Genomic DNA, 19,914 nt, shown 5'->3' on the forward strand with positions numbered 1-19,914 from the left:
TCATTATTATTCCCAGATAACAGTCCTACGCACAATGGGCCTGTTTCTAGTTCACTCGCAAAAGCTAATTTTCTCTCTAATGGACAAAACCATGTGCACTGCAGGTGGGGCTGATGTACATGTGCAGAGAGAGTTAGATTTGGGTGTTTCTGTGCAGGGTAAATACTGGCTGCATTATTTTGATACTGCAATATAGATCAGTTTGTACAAACCTCACCCAAATCTAACTCTTTCTGCACATGTTACATCTGCCCACCTGCAGTGCACATGGATTTGTCCATTAAAGAAAGAATTTGATTTTGCGAAAGAACCAGAATCAGGCCCAATAGTAATGATTGCGCCTTGAAATCTGGAGGTGGTTGAGGGATAGAAAACTAGCACTCTGGCCATAAGGGCGAACATAAAACAATGTCATCCTTACTTAGTTGCTGCTATTACAGGAGAATTTTGGTCAGGTTATTGAGTTGAATGCTCTTCTGCTGATAGCTAACCTAACCTAACCAACTGCTCCTACATGCAAAGCATTCCATACATTATTATACATTATAGAGATACTAATTAGACATGTAATGCTTATTTCACTTGATTAGCTAATAGCTTGTGCCTCCACCAAAGCTTTTGTTATAATGACCCTATGGGTAATTAGAATAGGTTAGCTAGGGATAACCCCTAATTATAATTTTAATAGAATAATGGATAATATAAAAGTTAGATATTCAATACAATTATAAAGTAAAAATGTCTTTATATTACTTATGATATATTAACAACACTTAGGCTATATTAGTATACAATAACAATTTTTCGGTACTTGTTTCCTAACACTGTGCCCACGATATTCAGTCGTATGGCATCTTATGCATTGTATTGCATCGCATGCCATATACCCGATTTTAAATTTTATAAGCACCCTAATGGGTTTTTTCAATGTTAAATGGCCCCCCTGTACAATTTTTAATTGTATAAGCACGCTAATGGGTGCTTACAATGTTAAATGCACCCCCACATCACCCCCACTATCACGCCAACCCGAAGTGGCGGCGGTATGCGTCCTCTGACCTTTTCATACCCCCACTATCCACGTCGTCGTGGAGTTGATTTTACATAGTTTGATGAGCGCAAGCGTATTACTTTACATGTATTCCGCGTCCCCTCGCCATGCTTCGGGCTCAGTGGCTTGCTGCGCTCGTCACACTATCTAGAATCAGCTCCACGCCGACGTGGATGGTGGGGGTATGAAAAGGTCAGAGGACACGTACCGCCGCCCCACGCGGGCTCGCTGCGCTCGCCACGCTTCGGGTTGGCGTTGATAGTGGGGGTGGCGTGGGGTTCTAAAATACTAGAACGGCTGGTGTACAGGCGTCTCACCAGCTACTTGTCTGACCACTCCATCCTTGATCCCCTCCAATCTGGCTTTCGCCCATTTCATTCCACTGAGACTGCCCTAGTGAAAGTCACCAATGACCTGCTGTCAGCCAAATCCAAGGGTCACTTCTCCCTGCTTATCCTTTTGGACCTATCTGCTGCCTTTGACACTGTGGATCACCCTCTCCTCCTCCACACACTCCAAAACATTGGCCTCTCTGGCACAGTCTTCAACTGGTTTTCCTCTTACCTCTTCAACCGGATTCAGTATTGAATCCCGGCGGTCGGGATCCCGGCTTTCAGAATCCCGACGCCGGAATCCCGACAGCCAAAATCCCGACAAGGGGGGGACGTGGATCGCCCCCCCCCCTTGCGGGCTCGCTGCGCTCGCCACGCAGCGGGCCCGGTGCCTCGCTACGCTCGGCACACTAATTTATTCTCGTGGACACCCCAGGAGGGAGAATGTGTCGGGATTTCGGCGGTCGGGATTTCGGCGGTCGGGATTCCGGCGTCGGGATTCTGAACGCCGGGATCCCGACCGCCGGGATTTTAACTGCATACCCTTCAACCGTTCCTTCTCAGTCTCTGCCTCTGGCTCTACCTCACCACCTTCTATCCTTCCTGTCGGGGTCCCTCAGGGTTCCGTCCTTGGCCCCCTTCTGTTCTCTCTGTACACCTCCTCTCTGGGTGCACTCATTAACTCCTTTGGCTTCCAATATCACCTCTATGCGGATGACACCCAAATCTACCTCTCCTCTCCTGATCTGTCCCCCACTGTTTTCTCTCAAGTTTCCACCTGCCTCTCTGCCATCTCCTCCTGGATGTCTGAGCGATTTCTGAAGCTGAATATGGACAAAACCGAACTTATTATCTTTCCCCCACCCAGAGCTATGCCCCCTACTAATATCTCTATCACTTTTAACAACACCATCATCTCCCCCGTTCCCCAACTCCGCTGCCTGGGTGTCACTCTTGACTCCTCCCTCTCCTTTGCACCCCACATCCAAGCCCTGGCCCATTCTTGCCGGTTCCAGTTACGCAACATTGCTCACATCAGGCCCTTTCTCTCACAGAGTGCAACTAAGCTGATCATCCACTCACTGGTCATCTCACGGCTCGACTACTGCAATGTTCTCCTCACCGGCCTCGCTCAATCCCAACTGGCTCCTCTCCAATCTGTCCTCAATGATGCAGCCAGGCTTATCTTCCTCTCCCGCCGCTCTAATTCTGCCACTCCCCTTCAACAAAATCTGCACTGGCTTCCATTCCCCTACAGAATCCTCTTCAAACACCTCACACTCACATACAGGGCCATCTCTAATTGTTTTGTGGTGATGGGATTCCAAGGTATGGTATATAATACCTTGCCCATTGCAATTGGAAAGGTCCAGCCCATCTGGGAATTTGTCTACCTGATCCTAGAGACATTGCTATGGATTTGTCCAGATTAATATATAATCCTGATATCCCGCAAAATTGAGAGATAGTCTCCAATATACTAGTAAGGGAACATTATGGGTTACCTGTATACAAAAGGATGTCATCAGCAAATGCTGAGATTTTAATAACCCGCTGACCACAGTTGATTCCCTGAAAGGCCATGTCATGTTGAAGTTTTCTTAGTAGGGGATCGAGAGCAAGATTAAACAGGAGGGGGGATAGTGGACACCCCTGGCGTGTGCCCCAACTTAAATAAAATGTATTTCCAACTTTCCCATTAACCAATAATGAAGCTGAAGGAGCAGTGTAACAAAATCAAACCATGTTAATAAAATTTGCATCAAAGGCTCTTTTCAGATGAGGCCATAAAACCGTATCAAAGACAGACTTATTATTTTTTCTGTCTGAAAGGCTTATACTAAAACATGATATATAACAAATATGTACTTACCCCACCCCTATCTGGACCATATGAATGTCCCGAAGAGTCTGGCTCCTCAATGTACAAAGTATAAAAATCAGGCCTAGCAAATGCACAAATCAGATGTTACAAAGTAGCATTGAAATATACATGAACACTGTTAATATAAAAGTAAAAAGTGATACCTTTGAGTTTTTGGAAGATCCAGCCACTGCAGAATGGTTTGTATTCTTTTTTCATAGGTAATAGACCTGAAATAAATAAATATTATAATTAAAAATGTTTTCTTACAATTCTTGAAATTCTATTCACTTCAATATTTGGGTGCAATTTAATTCTTACACAGGAATTTAGCTCTCAGGCTAAGTTCCCTTGAGATATTTAATAATTACTTGTGGCTAGTCCTAACACTGCATTTAACATGGCTTTATGCTCACTCCTCCCTCCCGAAGTGTGAGCAATAAGTAGGGCTTTGGGGCTGGGTGTGAGTGCTGGTGCACAATAACTGTATTGTGCACAGCACTTAGCATAGTAGAAGTCGCTTAACATCGATAATAGTGGCCATCACAGGAACTTTTTGAATAGTTCCTTGGTACTTAGCTACTTTCAAATGTGTTGAAGGACCTTTACCTTCAATAACCTTAAGAAACAAAGGAAATAGCAAACAGAGCAGTATAATCTGACTAATACTGCTTTTGCACCAACAAGCCATGACGCACCGGGGATTTGGGACGTGGCTCCAACCCAGGTGTGACCTAGCTTGTGAACCTTTTTACACTGCCGTTCCCAGTCAACAAAACCCAGGTCACATGGACCTGGGTTACCCGTTTACACTGCACCGCAAGCCAGGTTGACCGAGTGTTCAGTAGAAAGTAGAAAAAAATTAACAGCAAACAATAATACAAAATAAATACAATTATGGTAATGTGATAGAAATGTAATATTCACATATATATGGCATCTTACAAATAATAATTACTGAGGCTTTGTATTAAAAAAATAAATAAATAGAGGGCAGTCATGATGCAGCAAGACTCTGGGTTTGAATATTATATTCCCACTCGTTACCAGCCCATCAAAATTACAAAACATAACAGTAATGTCAGTGCCAGTGGCTGGGTGTGCCCTAATACAGCAACACTTGAATTAGTCCATTGGGCACCATTTAATATCCACTGGCTAGCAAAACACTTTAAATCCCCCCCATAGAGGTAAGAAGTTTCATGATCCTATTATTATACTGGGGTATTCCTCGCCGAAAACAAGTCATCCTCAAACCAACTCGCCATCTCCTCGCTATATTCAAAGTAAGGGCCAAATCCTCTCCATGAGAGGACGGCGAGGATCCCCTTAAACGGCGAGGTTCATCACAAATGCAGCGCATTTTGTGGTGAGCCCTGACGTTTTAATGGCCACACTAGCCTCAGGGAACAGGCGAGGTGGAAACAGTGAGTGAAGGGGAGTGAGTTGATCTGACGGCAAACTATCGGCACTTCTTGCCATCGAAAGCTCGCCATTAGGGCATTGAATATACCCCATAGTATTCTGGGAAACAAATGGACAGTTCACTGAAGGGCCTCTCTAATTTATATTTAAGATGGGCTATTTCCCCATGGGAAAGCGAGCCCTTTCATTTAACTGTCCATTTGTATCCCAGTATCGGACTGTAATATTAATACAGAGAAACTTAAGGGTAAATTTACTAAAGCTTCTGAAAATGAACAGAGGAGAGTATATATTAGACATGTGCACTGGCCACTTTTCGTATTTCGTGTTGTGTGTTTTGGGTCTGGATCTCCGGCCGTGTTTTGGATCTGTGTTAGGAGAAAGGGGGTGGAGACCCAGTTGCAGTTGCCCAGCAGTCCTTTCTGACTCCTGAAAACTAAGGCTTCACCTATAACAGCCACGTTTGTGGGGGCAAATTAGGTCCACCCACACTCTGGTGACTCCAGGTCTTAATAAGGGAAAAGGCTGCTGCAGGAGGCTAGGCCCCACAAAGATAGGGTCTGAAAAGACTGACCACACACCACCCCCTATATGTGGGAAGTTTAGCCCCATGGATGCAACAATGCACAAGGTCTTACTTAGGATACAAGTCCCTAAAATACTGGAGGTGTAACAATGCACAAGCTTAAACCAGAATACATAACAGGGAAAGCCGCAGAGCAGAAGGTTAACACCAACAGTACTAAGCTCCCACTGTGGGGAATGCAATAATGCACTGAGAGGAAATAACAAAAATATAAAACAGACAAATGCAAGAGATCTTTGACTTGTCTGACACAGGTGGAATGAACTGATACAGCCAGGAATCTCCTAGAGTAGGCAGGGAACATGCTGACACACTGTAGCAGGCATGTAGACAAGACGCTGGGAACACGCTGACATGCTGAAGCAGCACAGGCAGTCAAGACACTATAACCGGCGCCTCTGAGCAGAACGAGACAGGTTTTATTTAAAAAACACCCTCCTCTGGCATGGGGTGCGTCAGCTGGAGCCTCTGTCTGCCTCCCCTCCGTTGGTACAAAAGCTATTGCCTAGCAACGTCCCTGATGCTTCCAACCTGCTGCCCGGCAGACACTGGAAGAACATGGCCGACAAAGAACCTGGAGCTCCTGTGCAGCCATTAATCCCAGTACGCTGGGGCCGGTACTCAGGAACAGTGGCGGATTCAGGGGGGGACACCCGGGCACGTGCCCCCCCTGTCATTTATTTTGTAGCTGAGGACCAGGGCTTTCCAACGAGCCCAGCCCCATGTCTCTAGCCCCCCGGGAACCGGAGATATCGCCTGGCAAACCTGTAACGTTTTTTCCCCATAGGATAATATGGGACCCGTCAATTCCGACCCCCACCCGGTTCCGACGGCTGCCAGTTTCCGCCCTGGCATCACAGAAGCTTGTGGTTGATTTCATTCAATTCCAAATCACTGGGCCTTCAATATGATACCAGGCTGGTCCAAATCGGTCAATCGGTTCCAGAGATATAGCGTGTAAACCGATTTTTTTTATTTTTGAAATGTAATTTCATGGCTGTTCATGTTCTTTAAGGGCAGATTACTCTGGAACCAAACGTTCCAATTTCACTGGACCAAAATCATTCAAAGCCCACTCAAAAGTTCTTCAATATAATACTTGTCTCATGTAAATGGGTCAGTTGGTTCCGAAGAAATAGCCAGTTAAATGAGATAACTGGTTAAAGGGGGGAGGGGTGGTTTTCTCTCCCCCTCACACCAGAAAATGCAGGGACTAGGCTGGTGTAAAAGGGGCCAACCTGGGAATGCATTTTCTGGTGTGAACGTGGTATTATTTCAAATAGCCGGTACCTGCAGTGCTCTGAATACAGCCAGGCTCTGCCACTATCAGTGGCTATCACTTCTGCTGTCCCCCATTTACCACGAGCATGTATTCCCCCTTGGCAATGAGCATGTAATCCCACATGGCAACAAGCATGGAACCTCTGGCAATGAGCATGGAACCCTTGGCAATGAGCATGTAGAGAAACAGCACTTATGTAGCATAATTTTTAATAGGCATTATGGTGTTTGGCATAACACATAATGGACATAATGGAGTGTAACTTAACGTGTAATGGACATTATGGTGTAAATGTTTAATGCGAGCCTTTGGTGGACAATGTCCCTGTTTATGAAGTTTATTGTGAATTTTGGCTTAATCTGTGTGGCATTATGTGAATTCTGTCTCAATCCATGTGGCATTATGTGAATTTTGTCTCAATCCGTGTGGCATTATGGGAATTTTGGCTCAATCCGTGTGGCATTATGGGAATTTTTTCCCAATCCGTGTTGCATTATGTGAATTTTGGCTCAATCCGTGTGGCATTATGTGAATTTTGGCTCAATCCGTGTGTGTTATTATGTAAATTTTGGCTCAATCCATGTGGCATTATGTCAATTTTGGCTCATTCCATTTGGCATCATGTGTAAGGGGCAAGTATAATGGGTCTTGAAAAAGTTCCCGGTTGTCAAGGGAACGAAACGCGTCGACGTCACTTCCGCCCCAGAGCCAATCCTTTCCTGAGTTCACGAGGTCGTGTATACGGAGCCGGCTTACCACACGGACTGCCGCTGCTAAACTCCGGAAGCTACACTCAGCGCATTAGCGCCTACAGCCGCCTGCACTAGCCAATCATACGGCGTCTTCCCCTGCTGCCCTTTACTGGAATTAAAGTACGGACGTCAATACATCTTGAGCACTGGGTTGAGCCATCGCGACATCGGGCTCCCCGCCCCTCCGCAACCATTCATCAAGGAGGGTGAGCATACTGTAAGGAGATTCCATACTACCTGACTTTACCTTTCTGGCGTTTTGATTAGCGCTAACAGGTTACCTGCAGTTTCTCCCGCTACATAGTGCTCTGGCTTGTACTCTCCACCGCTGTCATTATTCACTTACCCTGCTACTACCAAATTGGCTGCTGAAAGCTTCATACTAACATTAACCCTCAAAATCTCCATTGTATCGACCTTACACGTGACCCGTTCAGGAATTGGCTATCTCGACACAATTCATTCAAGTGTCTCTTATATCAAATTATATGGTATCTGCCTATGATTTTGTATTTTGTGTATTTTTCTGTGCTATATATATTTATTGTTTGTGTATATGCTTTTGTATGAGCTCTTTTTTACTATGAAATTCTTATATATATAAAAATTAACAGTGTTAATTAAATTGTGCCCTGTGTCCTTCTGTTCAGTACGGTTCACGAGGCATACTTCTGTTCTCAGCAGCGCGAGTGCATAACCACTTCTTTTTGCTAATCCCTTAGTGAGCCACAAGCAGACTCACTTGCACCTGCTGCAGCTGAGCACAGGATATTTTTATTACCCATTTCAAAATTAATTCTTCCTATTTTAGCGCTGGGCTCTGTGGACTGTAGAGGACCCTCATAAGTCCATTCTACACCCACAGATTTGTCTTTTTTCCTTTGCAAGTATAATGGGGTCTAGTATTTTGTTGCATAATGTGTAGAAGTTGTATATGGTGTTGACAAACCCCCTGTTGATTGGCCACACACCCTTTTCCGGAGCGCGCCTTTGGCGCGCGCACAACTACATCCTTCACTTTTTTCGCCATGGTGGGCCTGCGTACTTTAAATGCCAGGGCCTATTTTTAATTTCATTCCCACCCTCTCCTGCTGCTCTCTTAACATGTACACTGGCACCACTAACACCGCCCCTCCCCCACCCAAACCCTTTTTTATCATGGTGCCCCCCCTGTCATTTTATCCTGGATCCGCCCCTGCTCAGGAATAGCCCGGCCACCTCCTAACAATCTGGATCTGTTTTGTAACACCACTCTTCCTTGTGTTTCATGTATTTTTTTTTTTTTTAAACTGCTAAAATCACAAAAAAAAATTTGGCTCCTACCCTATTATAAACCTCATTAACATTCATTCCCACTCATTTCCAGTCTATCTTGAACACCTCACACCTCACAATGTTGCTTTTAGGCCAAGAGGTTGCACCGAGGTAGCTGGATGACTATGCTAGCTGACACAAGTGGGCGGCACAAACATGTGGCCCATCTAGGAGTGGAAGACAGGATGACAGTTTGAAAAACTATGTCCCAAAGAGCACATCATGCAAAAAAAAGAGGTGCAAGATGGAATTGTCCTTGGGCCCTCCCACCCGTTCTTATGTTGTATAGTAAACAGGACATGTACACTGTCTTTAACAAACCAATCATTTCAGTGACAGGGTCTGCCACACGACTGTGTCTGAAAAGACTGGTTTGTATGGACCGCAACAAAACAAACTGGCAATTAATCTCTACCTACACAAAATGGCTCTACAGAGATAAGATGTTGTCCTTATCCTCCGATTCCTCACCCACTTCACAGATTATCAGTTTGTCCCCACTGGAATCCATCATTACAGGTCCATCTGTAGTCTCTGGAGGCAATTGCTGGTCTTTGTTGAAGAATTGATCGTTCATTTTGATGAACATCTTCTTCTCCACATTTTGTGGAAGCAACCCCTTTTGCCGCTCCCTGACCAGGTTCCTGGCTGCACTAAAAACTCTTTCGGAGTACACACTTGAGGGGGGACAACTCAGGTAAAATAGAGCCAGTTTGTACAGGGGCCTCCAAATTTCCTCTTTTTCCTGCCAGTACAGGTACAGACTGTCTGACATGCCTACTTGGATGCTGTCACCAATATAATCCTCCACCATATTTTCATTGGTGACAGCATTGTATGCAGTGACAGTAGACATGTCAGCAATTGTTGGCAGGTCCTTCAGTCCGGGCCAGATATCCAAACTCACTCCTGCTTGCCCTGCATCACTGCCAGCCAGCAGGTCAGGCAGGAAAATTGAGTTGTTTCTTCGCTGCCATACCTGTATATGTGGGCCAAAATGGAAAAAGAGGAGCTGTTGTCGTGTCACATTCCGCTTCAGATGACAAGCACAAGCAGGTCTTTGCACAGCTGTAGACTTGTGTCCGCCAAAAACAAGAGACACAACCTAGGCTTTAAACCGAGGATCGAGCAGGATGGCCAAAATGTAGTGCTCTGACTTTAATAGACTGACCGCCCTTATATCCAGGCAAAGCAAATGAAGGGCTTCATCCACAAGACCTACATACTTTGCGGAATCGCAACGCTTTAGTTCCTCCTTCACTTTCCCCAGCTGCTTCTGCAACATCTTGGTCAGGGGAATGACCTGACTCAAGCTGGCATTGTCGGAACTGACTTCACATGTGGCAGTTCAAACGGCTGGAGAACTTTGCACAACATGGAAATCAATCTCCTCTGTGCTTGAGTTAGATACAACATCCCTCCTTTGCCTATGTCATAGGTGGCTGTGTAGGCTTGAATGGCTTTTTGCTGCTCCTCCATCCTGTGCAACATATAGGGTGTTCCACTGAGTTGCAACCTCTTGTTTGAGGTGAATGCAGGGCAGGTTCAGGGGGGTTTACTGAAGCTCCAGTATGCAGGAAGTGGCAAAATGGCAAAGTATCCTACAATTTTGTGGTCCACTGCAAGCATCTCATGTACGTCCCTGTCACTTTAATGCTGCAGCACCAAATTTATTGTGTGGGCAAAACATGGCACAGGTTGGAATTTGCCCATATGTAATGCCCACACAATGTTACTGCCATTGTCCGATACCACAAATCCCCAGGAGAGACTAAGTGGGGTAAGCCATTGCCCGATGATTTCCCTCAGTTTCTCTAAGAGGTTCTCGTTGTTGTGCCTCTTAGTGAGACTGGAGATACATAGATCCTGCATGTCTGCCAAAGTACTGCACCTCTGCCAAAGTCCTGCACTTCACTTTATGCCTTGCACTCCAGTCTGTGAACTGCCTTGGAACTAGCTGGCGTTTCGGAGATGCTGCTGTTACTGCGGAAGGTGATGCATCTACCCAGTGGGCTGTCACAGTCATATAGTCATATAGTCCTTAGTTTGCCCTGTACCACTTGTCCATATGTCTGTGTTTACGTGGACAGTGGGTACAACTGCATTTTTCAGGGCAATGAGGACACTTTTTCGGACGTCTCTGTACATCCTGGGTATCGCCTGCCTAATAAACTGGAATCTAGATGGGACTTGGTATCGGGGGGACACTACCTCCATCATTTGTGTAAATTCCATTCCACTAATGGCGGATACCAGATGCACGTCTAACACCAACATAACTGTCAAAGCCGCAATTATCTGCTTTGCCATAGGATGACCACTGTTGTACTTCATCTTCATCACAAAGGACTGTTGCTTTGTGAAAGAAGTAGTGGCGTTCCAACTTCCCCTCTGTGATGATGAATGACTCCCAGCATCCACAGCAGTAGGTGTATCATTGTAGGATGCTCCGGAGGAATCCCGGATAGAAGAGGAGTCAGTCATGCCGGTGACATGGAGGGTGGACTTGCTGGTGTGGTTTTCAGGCTCTTGGATACAACAGAATCAAGGGATTTAGGTGTCACTGCACTGCCTACGGTCCTGGCCAGAGTTTCTGATCTAAACAGGGACTTATGAATAAGCTTCAGGTGATGCATTAGGGAGGATGTCCCTATGTGGCCAATGTCCTTACCCCTACTTTTTGCAGTTTTACATAAGCTACATATGGCAAAATAAGTGTTGTCCAGATTTGGATAAAAATTATTCCAGACAAAAGAGGTAGATTTTTTGGTCTTCTGACTGTTAGGTCTGTCTGTGTTTTGCTTGTGTCTCATCACTAGGGGTCATCAGGCACCTTTGGACTTGTGCTATGTCTCTAGACTTTTGGGAATCAGGTGCCTGGTGATTGAGACAATCAGCTTACATTGGACACCTGTGAGGTGCCTATTTAGTCTTTTTGATACCAGCACGCAGATCTGGTCATTGCTTGTCTGTCCCTTGTGTTGGAGGAAGTGTTTCCAGCCGTTGTCCTGCACCCTAGCCTACAGTAGGAGCAAGTTTCATCTTTGCTCCTTTGTCCATGGCTAGCCATGGCTATTCTATTGTTCTCAGCTGCAATACAATACGTATTACAGCTGAGAACAATAGAATAGCCATGGCTAGCCATGGCTAGCCATGGCCAAAGGAGCAAAGATGAAACTTGCTCCTACGATGAAACTTGCTCCTACTGTATGTCCTGCACCTCTGCTGAAGCCTTGCACCTCTGCCAAAGTCCTGCACCTCTGCCAAAGTCCTGCACCTCTGCCAAAGTCCTGCACTTCACTTTATGCCTTGCACTCCAGTCTGTGACCTGTATTGTGATGTTTGGTAAGCTCTAAAGTCTGTTCCAGTTTTTACTTGTATTATTACCTGTATACTTCATATTCTTTATTAAACATCCAGCATTTCTCTGCAATCAGTTTGTTCTGTGGATTTCTGCTTAGAGCTCCAGGGGTTAATCGTAACACTGACCAGGCATGTTGATGGGCTTTTTCATCCCATGCACAACTGTCTCACCCAGTGCCTCATTTAAGCAAACCACATACGCATCCTCCTTGTCAACTTCCTCCTCAGCGCCAGCTGCATCAATATCCTCCTCAGTGCAAGCTACATCAATATCCTCCTCCTGGTGTACTTCAACATTGACACCTTCAATCTTAAATTCATGAACTGGACTATGAGTGATCCTTCCAGCATATGAAGAGGGCGTGCAAATGGTGTACAGTGATGGGAAGGTCAGGCATCGCAATGACCAACACACTTGGACTCTCCTTGGGGATTACCATGTTTTCAGAATGTACAGGTGTGTTTTTGATGACAAACTCTCTAAATTTTAAGTGGGGGGAGGAGAAGAGATCGTCGAGTGAAGCTGAACCAATAGTCATGAACATAGACCTGGGCCTTAGCCATTCCTTGCCACTCCGTGTAGTAAATGGCATATTGTCAAGCTGACGTTTCTCCTCAAACGATTTACATTTATTTTCTTTGTGTTACTGAACTTTGGCATTTTGGATTCTACATGCCCTCTACAATGACATTGGGCATCACCCTTGGGAGATGACATTGATGGCATTTCATGTTCTATGTCATGAGTCCAACCCCTTGGGGAATTTTGTACAGGCTGGGAAAAATTGGATGTTCTATTCTTAGGTAATTGTTAATAGCATCATCCAATTATCCTGCACACACAGCCTGATCCAGATGCATATCAATCCTTTTTAATCCTATACATAGGATGGCATTTTCCTAGATTTTCATATATAGTGTCATCAGTTAATTGTGATTTAACCTCATTGTCATAGTCACAGTAGTTCATGGCAACCACCGAACCCCCCTTATCGGCGGGGCGGATGACTATTTGATTGTTCTCTTCGAGTTCCACCTCTGTGGTGCCTCTGAATGCTCTAGATCATAATCTAGCATCCTTAAAAAGTTCTAATGTAAAGATTATATGACACTCGATCAAACATACTCAGTTTCTTCAATATCTGACTTGTCTATATTATTGTCAGACGAAGAATCCTTATAATGGTCTCTTAGCCGTAATTTATGGCCTAACTTGTACTGATCAATTGAGGTGTCAAATTTAGCTCTAGTAAAGACAGGCACAAAACCTAAACCCATGTTTAGTAGTGCTTCCTCTCCTGGTGTTAGGGAGCAATTTGATATACTAATCACAGTGTTAGTTATTGGTGATTTCTGCCCTCTTGGCTTGTAACTACCCTGTCTGGTATGCGTTCTTCTTCTGGATTTGTAGCCCCTTCATGGTTCTAAAAAAGACTGGGCACCTGCACCACTAGGTGGTAGTTGATTATTTCCCTCCTTGTCAGTTGAGGACTGTGATGATCCGGTATCTACCGTGTACACAGTTCTATTTCTATATTTATTTATTTATTAACAGTTTCTTATATAGCGCATACATATTCTGCAGCACTTTACAGAGTATAGTTGAACATTCACATCAGTCCCTGCCCCAGTGGAGCTTACAATCTATATTCTCTACCACATGCACATGCACACACAGACATTATAGGGTTCATTTTGTTGGGAGCCAATTAAAATACCAGTATATTTTTGGATTGTGGGAGGAAACCCACGCAAGTACGGGGAGAATATACAAACTCCGCACAGTTAGAGCCATGGTGGGAATCGAACCATGCTGACCATTACACCATCCGTACTGCCAATATGGTCTACGAGACCCATTTGTGTTATCTCGTACCAACCAACGGTAGACCGAATGTTGGTTATTATCAGTATGCACTGTTTCTAACTTCTTTCTTTTAAATTATACCAAATCATTTCTATAGCACACGAGCGTGGTGTCTAATTTCTCAAGCCATTTATCCGAGTTATCATTGGTCAGGACTGGAGTGACAATTTTCTAATATCAGTTAGCTCAGATCTTACGTTAGACAATTCATTGCCCACTTCCTCAACAATAGAACTAGACTTAGTGACCATTTATTAAGAACTGAACATCATTTTGCACAGAATGTAGGATTCCTTCTCCCTATTTTAGGGACATTTGCTATACGGAATCCCCTTGGGATCTTTTTATTTAGGAAATAATCCGATAAGAATTGATCATGTAGTACTAGATCTATTTCCTTCTTACTTAATCGCAAAAGTTTGTTGGATAAATTAATGGAAGATTCAGTGGGTAATTTATTGAAATCTTCCTGTTCAAAGAAAAATTTATTGGCATCTTCATCAGTTAGTGACAATTGTACCATCTCAGACCTACTGTACATAGCAATTCTTGATCCAAAATAACCTATTGTATTGTGACATACTGTTATAAATCCAGGATATTCAATATATTTACACCCTCTTAAAAAATCAATCAAAACCAATAGAAGACACTGCCCGAATTATTCATATGATTATTATAATTATTCATATGATATGATCCACATGTTTTCAACAAAATTGCGGATGTATTTTTTCCTGGTTTGTAGTCAATTTTTGCTGATGCTTTTTCACCAAAAAAAAAAGTCAAATGCATTGGATAAAATTACTAAAAAAAACAGGTGAAAACGCCCACAATAGAATAATTTAGCATCAAAAAAGTCCTTTTTTTGGTTAACCTGAAAAACTGGATTAATTGAATACCTCCCTTAGTGGGAATATTCAGTTAGCTACTGTAAATTTCTGAGGGTAATTGTGCCACTATCAAGGAATTTTTTTATCTGCCCCATAACTGATCAGTTTTGCAATTATGGCAGTAAAACCACATGGATCTGAGAACTTAGGAACTTATCTGGGATCTTGTGTGTTTTTGCATGAAAATGGGTAAATTTTTTGTACAAAAAAAAGTCTGTAACTGAATTGCCCGTTAGGCAAAACATGGTGGTAAATAATGTTTTGCTCAAAAAATGTATCAGGCCCAATGTCCACCCACAAATGGTGTCATAATGATGCCATCGTCATAGTCATATTTGACCTTTTGACTTCATCCTCCTATAACTACATACCCATTACATACATCCAGTTCTGAAATGGTATTATCCTACCATCTATGTGCCTACTCCTAGGGTGTTTTCCAGGTTATGGATGTATCAAATACATATTAATTACATTTCATTATTATGACAAATCTAAATGAAATATTTTCTTATCCTCTTTTTTTAACATTACTTACCCATTATAAATTTCATAGAGGGTAGGGAAAGTACCATTTATCGCAACATCGGACCCAGGCCAGAAGAATGTACCAGATTTCAATCCTTGGTACATAGCAGTCAGCCAGACCTATATAACACAGAAAGATACAATTAAAAAAGGGAACTAAACTATTGTCTTTGGGCCTGATGCAAGTGATAATGTGGAAAGATATCAATAAACTACATGTGTTACTTAGAGCGTCCACTAACTGTACATCTTCTACACCATGCATGCTCACATAGACAGTGATTGTAAGTGCAAACTGACTGATCCATCTGATAAGGCATGTCTGGGTGGTAGCTGCCCAGCGACCATGTAATCACATGGAAATGAGCCATCTTAAGGGAGTCATGCCGCCGAATTCTGTTCTCAATCACAGTGTATGGACAGAGATGGGATGCCTGTCTCATGCAGAAGTGGGTGCATGTCGTCATATTAATAATGATGATGGCAGCAGATTGAATAAACAGTAGGAAGGCCAGCCTTCTGCATTCTGATCCATGTATACTAGTCATACATGGACATAGTTGCATAACTGAGGTGGTGCTGGCTACACCTGAGTGTTACCCTCAGAGGGGATGAAACCAAAGTGCATGGCTGCAATTCCACAGTGACAGGAGCCAGGTGCAGTATAACTTTAACCTGCAGCACAAGGCTCATATCACAAAGAAGGAGCTGGCAGCAGGGAAGTGCTGCTGTCAGGCTGCCAATCACTAACCTTCTGATGCCGTTCCTGCATCCTGTGTATTGGGACCCATTACTTTGCCCTTCAGGATGCACCTACAACCACATCTGAATCAGGCCCAATGTTGCTATCTGCTTATTCAATGGAAATGGAAAGAATGACCACAACATACCGGCTCTCCATACCACCAGGTGGCATTAAATTTCTCATTCGAGGAAAGAGAGAACATCTTGTTCTTATTGAAATCATACATATTGTTATCAATGATGCCATTTGATTCTGGAAACAATCCCTTGAATCAGAAAATGTTAGCATTAAAAATCTGTTACAAAATAGTATTTTCATATAACATATATGAACATAAGGATGACTATCTGAGTTATTGCTTATATTACTTATAAATTGATTCTGTCAGAAGACTACTTATGTCAGAAGATTACAAGCTTCCAAATTCTAATCACGGGCCATGAAAATCTCATGTCCAGATTGTTGGACGCGCAGGATGCTGGCCAATCTCTGATATTTTAAGAGGCAAACTAGGTCTTGTGAATGATTGCCTCTGTAAATATATATAGAGATTGACTGGCATCCCGTACATCTGGTTATCTGGACTGCATTACATCCCCTCATTATGGCAGGATACAAATGTTACCACTATTTGTAGCCGGTTACTTCAGCTAACCAAAAAGTATACCACTTGCTAATGTGGTGCCGGACGGGGTCCCCACAGTTGGGATCCCGACAGTCATTTACCCAACTTCGGGATCCCGACTGTTAAAACACCGACAGAATAGAATAGATGGCGAGTGTAGCGAGCCACCGTGTGCTTAGTTGCGCTCGCCATGCTATCTGAGTCCAGCCAGTCGGGATCCCGACATCGGGCTAATGACTGTCAGGATCCCAACTGTCGGAACCCTATACCACACCCTTGCTAATGTGCACCTTGTCTGCCACATGTGTTTTATCCATATGGAGCTCAACATAACTTATATAATAACTAAAAAGGAACTAAAGTTAAAATGTATCCTTTTGACATACTGTAAAAGGATAGTTTCCTCAGATGTCAGCAAAGTAAAATTGTAGTTGAAACATTTTTTATTTCATGCATCTAGAAAATTGTATTCAGGAACTTAGGGCTGCAGGTGCAAATAGATCCGTAGGTACAAATTCAAACTTAAAGCCTATAAGCAGGGTTTAAAGTAATCCTGGAGAGGTGGTGGAACTAATTTCCCTCTGACACCTAACAACCTCCCTCTCCTCACGCCCGGTGGGCAGAGCCAGGCCAGTGGTAGAGTTTTTTGCAACCCTCTGCAAACTATAATGCTTTTCTGTAAGAACAACTGCAGGGCCAAGATGGATGTTGAACTAGTTCCATTTGATCATTAGAGGTGGTGGAACTCTGTTCTCCCCACTTTAACCCCTGCCTATAAGGAACTCAGAAGGATGCAATTAAACAGTCTCTTTACTGAATGTTCACGCAAACTAATATATTTTCTTTTTTGCTCATACACCAAGTCAATGATTAATAGTACAGTAAATTCAACCTGCCAAATGTTTCTGTACTGTAGGTTAGTTTTGTCCCTTAGGGGATTAAAGCACCATTTGGAAGTACAGTATCACATGCCATTGATGAGCATGAGACATAAATTGGGTTAAGAGGAGGGAGGGGAAACTGGGGCAGATGAATGCTTCAACTCATTAATCATGCAATTGGAAATATGGCACATATTCCTAATTTAATCCTCTTTTCTACACATAGAAAATTAATTGGTCACTATTAGTTACTGCAACTAACTCTGTTCATCAGTTTCATATAAATTTACAAAATGAGAAATTATTGAACTAAGGGTCTAATACAGACTGGATCGCAAAGCACATTTTTTTAATTCCTGTGGGTACAATGAGAATGGCTCCATCTGTACCCAGCCCACATGGCCTGTGAAATTGTGGAGTTATTATTTCTAGATGACAGCCAGGCATGTCTGTAAAACATTGTTGCCTACCCTACTGCATTCTGCAGAAGATTCCCTGAAATAGCAGCAATCTCCCTCTCTCCCTGATTAGTCTAGCAATCTCCCTAATTTCACCTAGCCCACATTACACTGTTACATTTTTGAGGAAAAATGGAAAGAGATAGATATATTTAGAGAGAATCAGCACCATTTCCCAGTACTTTACCAAGTAGTAGCTCTTACTAACTGCTTTGGGGCTCATCTACATTTGGATATAAGTTATTTTAAAAGATTTCTCTCAGATGTAGCAGTGCACACCCAGGCTTCTAGGTGCCATGTTCACAATCTCTTTTCACAATCTCTCTATATATGGAACTAGACACGCCCTTTGGGTGGAGCATGACACGCCCCCCCTCAATGGGGCGCTGCGCAAAATTCTATTACCAACTACTGTATAATATCCCTGAAACTAGTTTTCAATAGTAGGCAAGTATGCTGTAAAATAATCATTTGTGCTTTATTCCTGGATTTATAAGCTTTATGCATTTATAATACAACAAAAATCATGAGATTTGACTTACTGTGACTAGTGAGTAGTGGTTGGGAAAGGTCTTTGTGGGGTACACTGATCTCATAAACTTTGAATGCGTTCCACATGTCTCTACAGTGATTAAGCATTTATTTATTATATAAATAAACAATTTGCAATTAATCATTTAACACATTCTTTAAAAATATATACATTTTTCAAAAATTAAATAGTGTTATTTGCATAAAACATTCAGAGTTACAGTACTTCAGCATATTTTGTAAATTAGTGTCTCAATAAAAGTATCTAAAACTGCTTAGAAAGTGTGTTTGTCATTTTGGGAATGACTGCACCAGTAACAAATCCTTGCTGTGTATATGAACAATGTTTGCAGTTCTGTCGTTTTAGTTTGGCCATTGCAGGCGTTGATTTGCTGTCAACTAGCAGACATGCTCAAATTAACTTTCGGTGAAATGTAATTCAATGAGAGATTCAGAAATGTAATAGGATGAGAGATTCAGAAAGTGAGAGATTTGGCAAGAAATCTCCAGATTTTTTAAAGCGGCAATCATTTACACTGCAAAATCAAACTGGTTTTGCAGTGTAAATGATTGCCACTATAAAAAAAAGCCTAGTAGTAGTAGTACGTTTATTTATAAGGCGCCGCAAAGTGTCCGCAGCGCCGTACATAGCAAACAAAAAACAAATGACAAGGTAACGTACAGGGTGTGTAGAAAAATACAGTATAAATAGGGGTATAGCTGGTAGAAATAAAATCAGCATCAGTTCAGAAGTAGGTGTCAAAATTGTCGAGGAGACTGAAGATGAAGTAGAGGAAGGGAAGAACAGGACAGGAGGACAGGTGAGGTAAAGAGGTAGGGTGAGTACGTGAGGCAGGAGGACCCTACTCATAAGAGTTAACATACTAAAAATAGGTGGGTGGACGAACGAAAAACAACAGGATAAGTAGGAACGGAGGGGAACGGAGGCAGGATAGGAGGATCAAAAGAGGTTAGGAGGAGGGATAGGCTAGTCGAAAAAAGTGGGTTTTGAGGGAGCGCTTGAAGGAGGTAAGGGAATCAGAAAGCCTGATGGGTGGCGGGAGGTTGTTCCAGTGCAGGGGGGCAGCGCGAGAGAAGTCTTGGACACGGGAGTGGGAGGAGGTGATTAGGTGAGAGGTCAGTCGGCGGTCAGCGATGGAGCGAAGAGGACGGGAGGGAGTGTGGATAGAGATCAGTGAAGAGAGGTAAGGAGCGGTGGAGGAGGAGAGAGCCTTGTAGGTGGTGGTGAGGAGTTTAAAGAGAACTCGGAAAGGAATGGGGAGCCAGTGAAGAGATAGACAGAGGGGGAGGCGGATTTAGAGCGGCGGGAGAGGAAGATGAGCCTAGCAGCAGCGTTAAGAATGGTTTGGAGAGGTGCGAGGCGGGTGAGAGGTAGCCCAGAGAGAAGGATGTTGCA

At 43.3% G+C, this 19,914-nt stretch overlaps 1 protein-coding gene across 1 annotated transcript in view; it reads right to left on the bottom strand.

Annotated features, from left to right (window-relative positions):
* ENPP3 (ectonucleotide pyrophosphatase/phosphodiesterase 3) overlaps nt 1-19,914 on the bottom strand; it is a 128,110-nt gene that overhangs the window by 57,912 nt on the left and 50,284 nt on the right. The window contains exons 7-11 of the mRNA XM_083176707.1: nt 18,509-18,588; nt 16,148-16,267; nt 15,268-15,377; nt 3,412-3,477; nt 3,257-3,329 (exon numbers count right to left, since the gene is read on the bottom strand). Coding sequence (XP_083032833.1) covers nt 3,257-3,329; nt 3,412-3,477; nt 15,268-15,377; nt 16,148-16,267; nt 18,509-18,588 — 449 coding nt within the window. The remainder of the gene's footprint in view (nt 1-3,256; nt 3,330-3,411; nt 3,478-15,267; nt 15,378-16,147; nt 16,268-18,508; nt 18,589-19,914) is intronic.

This window comes from Crinia signifera, chromosome 3 (assembly GCF_055691185.1).
Source record: "Crinia signifera chromosome 3, ASM5569118v1, whole genome shotgun sequence".
In the NCBI taxonomy this organism is placed as follows: Eukaryota; Metazoa; Chordata; class Amphibia; order Anura; family Myobatrachidae; genus Crinia; species Crinia signifera.